The 11,622-nt window shown below is 39.5% G+C and overlaps 1 protein-coding gene across 1 annotated transcript; it reads left to right on the top strand.

Annotated features, from left to right (window-relative positions):
* Window positions 1-9,852: 9,852 nt before the first annotated feature.
* LOC309552496 (uncharacterized protein) lies at window positions 9,853-10,876 on the top strand (the record flags this gene model as incomplete). The annotated part of the gene is made up of 2 exons (XM_082253465.1): window positions 9,853-10,261; window positions 10,346-10,876. The coding sequence occupies exons 1-2, from the start codon at window positions 9,896-9,898 to the stop codon at window positions 10,874-10,876; spliced, it is 897 nt and encodes a 298-aa protein (XP_082109591.1). The 5' UTR covers window positions 9,853-9,895.
* Between the last annotated feature and the right edge of the window lie 746 nt (window positions 10,877-11,622).

The following is an 11,622-nucleotide window of genomic DNA, read 5'->3' as shown; positions in this document are numbered from 1 at the left end:
CTGGTGAAGAAAACACCCTTCACAACAGTTGACTAGATCTAGAACACTCTCCAGGAGGTAGGTGTATGTGTGTCAAAGTCAACAATCAAGAGAAGACTTCACCAGAGTGAATACAGAGGGTTCACCACAAGATGTAAACCATTGGTGAGCCTCAAAAAGAGAAAGGCCAGATTAGAGTTTGCCAAACAAAATCTAAAAACTTCACAGTTCTGGAACAACATCCAATGGACAGATGAGACCAAGATCAACTTGTACCAGAGTGATGGGAAGAGAAGAGTATGGAGAAGGAAAGGAACTGCTCATGATCCAAAGCATACCACCTCATCAGTGAAGCATGGTGGTAGTAGTGTCATGGTGTGGGCATGTATAGCTGCCAATGGAACTGGTTCTCTTGCATTTATTGATGATGTGACTGTTGACAAAAGCAGCAGGATGAATTCTGAAGTGTTTCGGGCAATATTATCTGCTAATATTCAGCCAAATGCTTCAGAACTCATTGGACGGCGCTTCACAGTGCAGATGGACAGTGACCCGAAGCATACTGCGAAAGCAACCAAATAGTTTTTTAAGGGAAAGAAGTGGAATGTTATGCAATGGCCAAGTCAATCAATCACCTGACCTGAATCTGATTGAGCATGCATTTCACTTGCTGAAGACAAAACTGAAGGGAAAATGCCCCAAGAACAAGCAGGAACTGAAGACAGTTGCAGTAGAGGCCTGGCAGAGCATCACCAGGGATGAAACCCAGCATCTGGTGATGTCTATGCGTTCCAGACTTCAGGCTGTAATTGACTGCAAACGATTTGCAACCAAGTATTAAAAAGTGAAAGTATGATTTATGATTGTTAATCTGTCCCATTACTTTTGGTCCCTTAAAAAAGTGGGAGGCACATATACAAACTGTTGTAATTCCTACACCTTTCACCTGATTTGGATGCAAATACCCTCAAATTAAAGCTGAAAGCCTGCAGTTAAAGCCCATCTTGTTTGTTTCATTTCAAATCCATTGTGGTGGTGTATAGAGCCAAAAAGATTAGAATTGTGTTGATGTCCCAATATTTATGGACCTGACTGTATATTAATGAGATGTGTTACAGAATTTCTAAATGTCTAACCTCAAGCAATACTTGTAAAACTGTGTGTAAACTGAACCTTGTCAAATTCACTCATTCCTAATAGCAATAATGCAAGTGGTCTCTCTACTGAACATTCACTTTTTTAATATTTATGTTGTTTCTAATGCCTTGTTGGTATTTTAAACAATTTTTTAAGACAGGTAACAATAATCAAAACACAGTTATGCCCACCAACAAATCAGAAACTTTATTTAACATATTAAATTAAAGTGAACCTGCCATCATTTTATAAATTGCAAACATCAGCAAACACTGAAATTGAGCTCTTGATTCCAACCTCTATATCAATAATAAACAAAATGAACATCATTGGTCTCAAGACAGAATCACGGGGCACACCACTCCCAACTTTACAACGTTCAGAGAATGAGTCATATATCAGTGCTCTCTGGACCCATTAATGTAACCGGTTTCCTATCCATGTACATACAAATCCTTCTACTCCATCAGACCTTGTTTTATATATATCAAGTTTCTGAGGTATTGTATCAAATATCTTAGCAAAGTCTATTTAAACTTCATCAACTGGACTTTCACCATCCAATTTCTCACTTCCTCATAAAACAATAATAGGTTGGTCTGACAAAAACAGAAGTTTCTCGAAGGCTTTCTTTGATCTCTTTGAATGCACCTCAGGTAAATGGACTTGCTTGAAGGTTTGAGGTGAAGGAAGAGAGTTACTGCATGACTTGACAAAATCTGGAGTGATGGAACTGGCTTCTTTGTTAATGGCCTTCTGGGTAAGATTTGAAAAGAAAGATCACAATATTACAAAGGAGTTTAGGTTTTTAAGGTTTCTGTCTTGTCTAAATAAAAAGACCCCCATCTCTTACCTCCCAAAAACATTGGCAAGAAATCTTCTTTTTCTGGTCAGGAAAATACATTTTTTTTGTGTGTGGGGGTAGAGGGTGAATTGATGAACAGCCCTTAAGGAGGTACCATTCCTGGAAGGAGACTTATAAATATACAAAAGAGGAAGGTTGGGACTTTACATGTACCTCCTTGGGTTAAATGAACACTTAACAAACTGATTTAAAATAATTTTTCACATAGCTTTATTTAACGTATTATACAATCTCTTGAGAGATTTTTAAGAGATTATATAATCAATACATCAAATAAAGCTATGTGAATAATTATTTTAAATCAGTTTGTCAAGTGTTCATTGAACCCATGGAGGTACATGTAAAGTCCCAACCTTCCTCTTTTGTATTTTTCTGGTCAGGGGGAATCCTAGTTGTTTGTATAAACTGCAGTTTAGAGGAAAGATGAAATTCATTTAATGCATGGGCCATGTGTTCAGAGATTTTTAAAAGGCTCAGAAGGCCATTTTGAAATGGCAGTAATTTGTGGTCTTGTAGAGAAAAGTCACAGCTACACGTTTGTATGAAAGTCCCCCACCTCTGTAACTGGTGCCGTCCAAAGGGAGCATAACTATGCTCTATGAACTCAATAGGAAAACATAAAGTCACACATGGATGACGTCATATCACATCCAACTTTATTAAACCAAGACATAGCACACTGCAGCCTCATCTAGGACCAACCTTCTCTAACACTCCACCCATTGCGGGAAATGTGATCAAGCCTTTATTGGGTGAAAGATTAGAAAGTTGGATGTGGATGTGATCTGATATCATCAGTGTGCAACTTCCTGTGCTCCTATTCTTCAATTCGTGGTGCTTTTCATACCAAATAGTAGCTTAAATTCACTATTGGCAGGTCCCTTTAAGCTGGCTCAGGAAAGGAATTTAAAAAAGTAATTTTTGAGTTCCAAAGCGGCATTTACACATACCTATATGCAAGAGGAATAATTTGTAAGTGTGCAATTTGTTTTTCAAACTATTTTACAAATAAATCAATGGAATTACACTATGGATCTTTCCTGGTTCTATTTCCCTAAACTCACATGAGGATCTTTGCTATATCTGCTAAAACCCTGAGTGGAAAAGAAAAATAACCATCTACAACAGTCTGAGGATCACTAGCCTTTCATTACAGGTGCTAAACCAACGAAAAGTTGGTAAGTGAGGGCACATAGGGCGGGGAGCACAGCACGACACTTTACTGTCAATGTTGGCACTGGAAGAATAACACAATTACAAGCCCTTTGAAAGACTTATTATTGATGCACAATTTTGAAATGATTATGATTGCACTGTTATTTTTGGAACTGTTTGTGTGGTTGATTCACTGTCACTGGATTTTGTGTGATAGATTTAGTGCAAGTACACAATAGATATTTTGTGGCTAGACAGCGCTGGGTTTGCAAAACACAATGTGGTGCTTTTTTTCACCAAAGTGTAGTCCATATATACTAGTGACGGGTCCTCTTTAATATAGAGGTATGGGTTTCTGTTTTTCTTTCATTCATACTTACCTATGTTGCATCTATCCCCTGATGTTTCTACACTGAGAACCGAGTGATAAAACACCGCTGATCGATCTTGTCTTCCAGCTACATGAGCAGAGAGCTGCTGACTGTCAGTCATAGCTCTCTGCTCTCCTTGCTCACTGGAGAACTGGGCTGTGGAGGTGGCGGGAGCAGCCGGCTCAGGCTCTCAGTGGCTCCCTGAGAGGCTGAGCCAGGTGTCGGTCCAGGAATCTCGGTGGATCCTGACTCCGTGGTCGTGATGACGCGGAGCCTGGACTGACTCGGTGACGTCAGCAGAAAGCGGACTTCACAGCTCTGCTCTGCCCCCTCCTCGCTCACTGGAGCGCTGGGCTGAGGAGGGGGCGTGAGCAGCTGGCTCAGGCTCTCAGTGGCTTCCTGAGAGGCTGAGCCAGGTGTCAGTCTAAGGATCTCAGTGGATCCTGACTCCGTGGTCGTGATGACGCGGAGCGTGGACTGACTTTGTGATGTCAGCGGAGAGCGGACTTCACAGCTCTCTGCTCTGCCCCCTCCTCACTCACTGGAGCGCTAGGCTGTGGAGGGGGCGGGAGAAGCTGGCTCAGGCTCTCAGCTGCTCCCTTAGAGGCTAAACCAGGTGTCCGTCCAGGGATCTAGGCGGATCCTGACTCCGTGGTCATGATGACGTGGAGCGTGGACTGACTCTGTGACATCAGCAGAGAGCGGACTTCACTGAAAACAGGTCACAGATGTGCAGAAGGAACTGTGATCCATAGGGGAAGTACAGCAAAATGAGCTTTTGCTGTACTTCTCCTTTAAGCTGACATGACATTGATGTAAAAAACACATTATTACTTTCTCCATTTTGTTATTAAAAATGGCCAATAATGAAAGCTTATTTTGTTGATAAATGAACCATGATTCAAAACATTTCTATAAAACACATTTTGACATTTTCTCCCAGTCATTTAATGTCTGAAGAATTCAATAAAGAATGTGAAATACAAATAAGGAAAATGTCATCTTGAATCTGTCAAGGGCAAGGGTAAGGCCTTTTAGTGTTAACGAGGGGAAGATTCACAGCTGTGACTCCCTTTTATGTGCGCTCCATATTTAAAGAATCAAGCCTTTAGAAAAAAAAAACAAACCTAGCCTATTACCAGTCTATGCAACGGCCCACCAAAATCAACAAATCCACCAGGATATTCCCAACGGATGGAAGAAGCTTATCAATAATTTACATTATTTTTTTTGCAAGACTCTTACCCACATGCAAAATTAACGATTTGTCACTTAAAGGCTAGAAAAACACCACCCGTGCTGAAAAAAACATAGATCTAAGAAGCAGGAAAATATTTTTAGTTAAAGAGTAATTGTATCGTTGGTCATCAGCTAGATCTTTAAATTTATTAAAAGATGTGTCAGATTTGTTCTGAAGATTTACTACATAGTGACATGGCCTACCACACCAGAATACATTTTGGATAAGTTTTTTTTAATAGGAGAATAGCAATACATAGAGGTTGATTTACTAAGGTGTTTTTTGGTGCTTTTTGCAGAAACATACTACAGTTCATTTTAACATAATTTTCTAAAGGGAGGGTTTCACGTCCATGCTTTTTTTACCCGCTGCGTTTTTGGAAAGGGTCGGGGACTTTTTTACCACTTCATTCCATTTTTTGCGATTCGGCACTGCGCTATTTAACGGACAATTGCGCAGTCGTGCGATGCTGTACCCTAATAAAATTAATGTCATTTTTTTCACACAAATAGAGCTTTCTTTTTGTGGTATTTGATTACCTGTGTGATTTTTATTAATTGCGCTATAAACAAAAAAAGAGCAAAAATTCTGAAAAAAATATATATATATTTTTCACATTCTGCTATATAACATTCCCAAAAAAAATTAAAAATCAAATTTTTTCATAATTTTAGGCCAATTTGTATTCTGCTACATATTTTTGATAAAAAATCCCAATAAGCCTATTTTAATTGGTTTGCGAAAAAATTTATCGCGTCTACAAACTAGGGGAAAGATTTATGTCATTTTTGTTTATTTATTTGTTTACTAGTAATGGCGGCGATCTGTGATTGTTAGCGGGACTGCGACTTTGCGGCGGACAGATTTGACACTGACATTTTTGACACTTTTGGGGGGACCAGTGCTATTACTACAGTAATCAGTGCTAAAAATATGCACTGTTACTGTAATAATGACACTGGCAGGGAAGGGATTAACTCAGAGGCGATCAAAGGGTTAAGTGTTTGCCTAGGGGGTACTTTTTGGTTTCTATGCAGAGCTGCACCAGATTTTGCACGCTCCAATTTTAGTAAATCAACCCCAAAGTAGCAAACTACATCATGTAAAGGCATAGTGTTCATTTTTAGTGTTAGAGAAAAGCCCAACTCCATGAAATAAGAAAAGAAAAGAAAAACACCCTGGCATATTCAATTGCCAAAACATAGCCTCTCTAGACACTACCTGGAGGTACATAATAAAAATCCGAAGGACTTGGTATTTTATGGTATAGATACAATTACAGGTCATTGGAGAGGAGATAGTAAGAAAAGGAAAATCTCCCAGAATGAAACTAAGTGGATTTACTTGCTTGAATCACTACAGCCCAAAGGACTCAACTTGGATATAGACCTGAATTGTTTTATCTCTAATTTTTAACATTTTTATCTCTATTTATTTATGTCATGACATCACTTCCGGTTACTCGGCGCCAAATTCAAAAAAATTACAGCATTCAAAACAGCCAAACTTGGCATTTTAATGCTTTTAAGTGCAGAGGAAGAGTTTGGGGTCTTTTGGACCCCCAGATCCCCCCACAAGAGTACCTGTAAAAAAAAAAATGAATGTACGAAAATATCGGCCGATACCGATATGCGATGACTAAAATATCGGTATCGGCAATAAAAAAACGGTATCGGTCGATCACTAGTCCTAACACTGTCACGAGAGGGAAGGGAGGACGGCATAAAACTTTTGCACTTTACTCCCAGGTCTGATGGAGCAATTGAGCAGTAAATGTGAATATAACTGGATGGGAGCAGGATAGCAGAAGGTGGGGGGGGGTAAGATTTATGTGTGAAAATCCAATTTTTTTTGCAATAAGGATTTTGTTTGCTCCAGTATGGGCCAATGTAAGTATACCAATTTAATAACTGGCCGATCCCTGTGAAAGGGGAGAATCAAGGTAGTATTCACTGTAGTGTGTAGTATTAGGCCAATCATGTTAGAAGCATCCCTGCCAATTTATGTGCTTGTAGCTGTGGGGGGGGGGGGGGGGAGATTGCCCTGACTGTAGTTGATCAAGCAGCAGTGGGCAGGAGTGACAGCTTTCTTCCAGAGTTCAGTTCAAACCCAAGTTCGGACCAAACCCATTTTCATCCCTATTATTGAAAAATGCTTTCTTTTTAAAAAGCCAGGCACAGTAAAATCAATGTGTGCTATTTATCAATCCCCTGATTTATCAATCTTTGTCAGTGGGCAAACAAAAAAAATCAGCAGGGGTTCAAATACTTTTTTCTCTAACTGTAGATACTACCAAGTAAGGTTAGGGGCTAATTATTCATTTATTTATTATTACATACATATATAAATGTATACATAGTATTCATTTATTGTATTTATTTATTATTTATTCATGATTGTTTTTGTTTATTTGTGCAATTTTTTTTACATTTATTTAATCATTTATTATTATTATTAGTAGTAGTGGTAATAGTAACGCCCTAACCCTACCAATAAATAAATAAATAAAATATAGGACAATAAATAAAATATAAACCCCATAACTCCTAATCCTAACCCTAACCCCTAATCCTAACCCTAACCTAACCTTAACTCGAACCCCTTTCCCTAACAAAAAAATAAATAAATAATAATAATAATAATAAGTGAATAATAGTGTAGCACTGCCCCCTAGAGAGACAGCCGTCACCCTCCTCCTGGGACCTGGCTTCCCGCCCAAAGACACCCTGTCACATGTGCCCTTGGCTTTCATAACATATCCCGGGATGCACCACTGTCTGTGCCAACCCACTGGGACAGTTACAAAGCTTGTGTGTCACTGGCTGTAGTTTCCTCCACTGCCCAACAGGCTCCCCTATTGGACATCGTGGGGGACACTCCCTCAGACCATATGAATCACACATAGACACATGCAACAGGCCTGACTAGAAATCCCGCTCCCCTGTTAAGCAGATAGAGCAACTAGGTTTTAACTGCCACTCTCCTGATAAGCAGGTAGAGCAAACTGTACTCCCTACCTAGCACCTATCTAGGAGGGTGCTACAATAATAATAAAAAAAAAATAGAAGCTGATGGAAAAGCTAAAAAAGCTGAAAACCCTAGCAACAAATGATGCAACAGATAATAGTTTTCTCTATTGGCTACTAAAAAAGGTCAAAGCTCAAAAATGCTGTATAAAAATAAAACGCACAAAAAATGCGCCAGCACTGCACATAAAGGTGCGTGAAAAAAACACTATAAAAACATTCAAGTGTGAATGCAGCCTAATAGTGTGAATTCTATATTATCAGCATATAGATCTACCAGTGGTGTTCATTATGGGGTTAATGTACTAAGTGAATACAAACAGATTTGTGTACCGTACAGGCCAGTTTTACTCAGTGACATCTGGAGATATTGGAACACCATCACTCAAGTCAGCTTATGGCAAGGTGACACCCTGAAAACCTGGCGCAAAATGTTATTTTCATTGCCGCGTCCCTCTCCCTGCGGAGGGACTTCAATGAGTAATTTTCTCAAGGTGCTGATCCCTCATTTAACATGCAGCAAAACTATATCTGGCTTCCCAGCATCTTAATATCATTTTTTATGGTACCAGAGAATGATAATCCTTAATTGATAGCTTTTCCAACCGTTGTCAGATGATTTATCCGGAATATATTCGCCACTGAGATATAATTGCATTAGCACGGCAGCTGATTTATCGCTTTTTTTCCACAGTTACTAGGCATTTAGGACTAATTATTTCTTAGATCCAGTTTGGCTTTGGACACATGGTGAATCATCTCTGTATCATATGACTAATATTAATGAAACTCCTTTATTCCTAATTTAACAGCATGGGGCAAAAAGATTATTTTTTCCCTAATGAGAAATTAAGAAATGGAGGAGAATCACAAACAGCACATGGAACAACAGAGAACACAGCGGCAGACTAGGAACATAAAATGAAAGGCTTGTTTGAACATTGGCAGTCCTTTGCCAGTAAGCTTTGAAAAATGGCCATTACTGATTTCTTCTTCCATTGATTTCAGCAGGGTTTGGATTCATGGTATAAATACACCTACTGAGGTGTACAGAGCCGCGCTCATCTAAGGTGCACTGTGTGTTTTAAGATTGTCAAACATTGTGAGCCATTGACAAATAAAATTGTAAATATAAATGTGTAAATATATAAATATAAAGTGCTTCAACAGTTGATTAAAGTGCATAAGCAAATATAAAGTGCATCAACAATAAGTGAGTGAATCACGAATAAAGTCCCATACACCAACAGATTTTAGTGCAGTCTCTAAAGGATTCTTCCACATATAATCAATCCCTTCACCACATGGACACCCAATGTGTGAAAAGGCTTACCAGAAAACACCGACCCCTTAGTTATAGGGGGTCAGTATAAGCAGAATAATAATCAGAATCCAGAGTAGGTCTGAGCCCTCCTGAAGGATCCACCTTACAATCGCCAGTGTACAGATATGCTCCAGATTCCTTAGCCAGCCCCACGCTCAGAACGTTAGATCTTGGTTCCTCCTCAGCAGTCCCGTCCAGGTTCAGCAGTGGCTCCTATCCTCGGACCCCGGTCTCAGGGTTTGGATTCAGCTTCTGAAAGTCAAAAAAGTTTGGCGAACTTACCTCAAACCCAACACTCGGCTCACCACTACTTCACACATATCAGTAACAAAGACTGACAGCATTGCCATCCTGTAATCCTGTTTCAAGTGAGGTTAAAAGAGAAATACAGAGCTTCTCCATCCTGAACACACGGCCACCATAAGGACAGCATGGGATCTTCTCCATATCAGATCACACAGGTGGATTGATGAACCATTTATTTTGTCATGCTTGTCTTGTTACAACAATACAACAAAGTTACATGAGAAGCAAGCCATATGGATGTTATAAGTGACTGAAAGTCTTTATTGCAGTTCACTGGAAGATTCACATAGGACACAAGACCTATCCGTGTTCTAAATGTCATGAATGTTTTGAATGCTCTTCCACATTGATCCAACCTCAGAGGACAACAAACGAGAAGTAATTTTAGTGCTCTGGAAGTGACAATGTCTTTACTGTAAAGTCCAACCCATGTATATATGAGAAGTCATTTCAGAAGATATTTCTTGTTTGGAATGTGATAAAGGTTTTACAATGGAGGCAAAAGGTATAACACACCAGAAGGTTCACACTGGAGAGAAGCCATATCAGTGTTCTGAATGTGATAAAACTTTTACATTGAAGTCAAATCTTGTCAGACACCAGATGATTCACACTGGAGAGAAATCATATCAATGTTCTGAATGTGGCAAAGCTTTTACACATAAGTCAGATCTTATCAGACACCAGAGTATTCACACTGGAGAGAAGTCATATCAGTGTTCTGAATGTGGCAAAGCTTTTATACAGAAGTCATATCTTATAAGTCACCAGAGGGTTCACACTGGAGAAAAGCCATATCAGTGTTCTGAATGTGGCAAAGCTTTTATACAGAAGTCATATCTTATAAGTCACCAGAGGGTTCACACTGGAGAGAAGTCATATCAGTGTTCTTAATGTGGCAAAGCTTTTACACAGAATTCAGATCTTATCAGACACCAGGGGATTCACACTGGAGAGAAGTCATATCAGTGTTCTGAATGTGGCAAAGCTTTTATAACCAAGAAAGAGCTCATCAGACACCAGAGGATTCACAGTGGAGAGAAGCCATATCAGTGTTCTGAATGTGGCAAAGCTTTTATACAGAAGTTACATCTTATCAGTCACCAGATGATTCACACTGGAGAGAAGCCATATCAGTGTTCTGAATGTGACAAAGCTTTTATACAGAAGTCAAATCTTATCATACACCAGAGGATTCACACTGGAGAGAAGCGATATCGGTGTTCTGAATGTGGCAAAGCTTTTATACAGAAGTCAGATTTTATCAGACACCAGAGGATTCACACTGGAGAGAAGCCATATCCGTGTTCTGAATGTGATAAAACCTTTACATTGAAGTCAAATCTTGTCATACACCAGAGGATTCACACTGGAGAGGAGCGATATCAGTGTTCTGAATGTGGCAAAGCTTTTAAAGTGAAGACACATCTTATCAGACACCAGAGGGTTCACACTAAAACGAAGCCATTTTGATGCTTTAAATGTGACAAAGATTATGCAGTAAATGCTGTGCTAAGTATCACCAGAGGATTCATAAGCTTCAGCTGCAGAGAGGAAACTCTGGAAGAAGGAGGAATAATAAAGTATTTGTGGGTGTCCCATTAGTTTCTCTGCCCCAATGTCATCCCACAAGCTAGAGAAGATGTGAAAAGATAAAATGTGACTTTAGAAAAGAAATAAACTAAAATCTGTGAGCAAACTGGAATGTAATGATTGGATACACTAGTAGTGCTTATGTCCATCAGACACACACCTAGAAGGCCTGTAAATATTATACATTTTTATTTTTTCAGATAAGTATCAGTGACTGAACTGTTTTCCTCATGATTCTCATCTTTTTATTTTTTTGTTTATGAAGCTTTGACTGAACATGCAATGCATTTTCATCATTCACTAACTGAGCCGTGTTCCCAAGTGTTTTCTTCCTTGCCTGAGCGAATACATGACCAACACTGCCTCAATACCAGAGACTGGGAAGGGATCCAATGGCATCTTGCGAAGCCTCAGTGGGAGAGTCCATTCCAGGTTCTTCTGACTGTTGATACACCATATGCCAGGCTTTGGGGCTCCAGCTATGCTCACCTATCCAAACTTCCTCTCCCATGATCAATGCCTCCTTTCCATGTTTCATCTCCTCTCTTGGATGACCGCTTTGCAGGCAGGTCTGTGGTTGGGACACCAGCCAGGGAGAAGTTTCTGTTCAGTAAGTAACTTTCTAA

This window comes from Pelophylax lessonae (assembly GCF_965119305.1).
Source record: "Pelophylax lessonae genome assembly, chromosome: 4".
In the NCBI taxonomy this organism is placed as follows: Eukaryota; Metazoa; Chordata; class Amphibia; order Anura; family Ranidae; genus Pelophylax; species Pelophylax lessonae.
The sequence above is the reverse complement of the archived record's forward strand: the minus strand, read 5'-3'. Positions and strand labels throughout refer to the sequence as shown.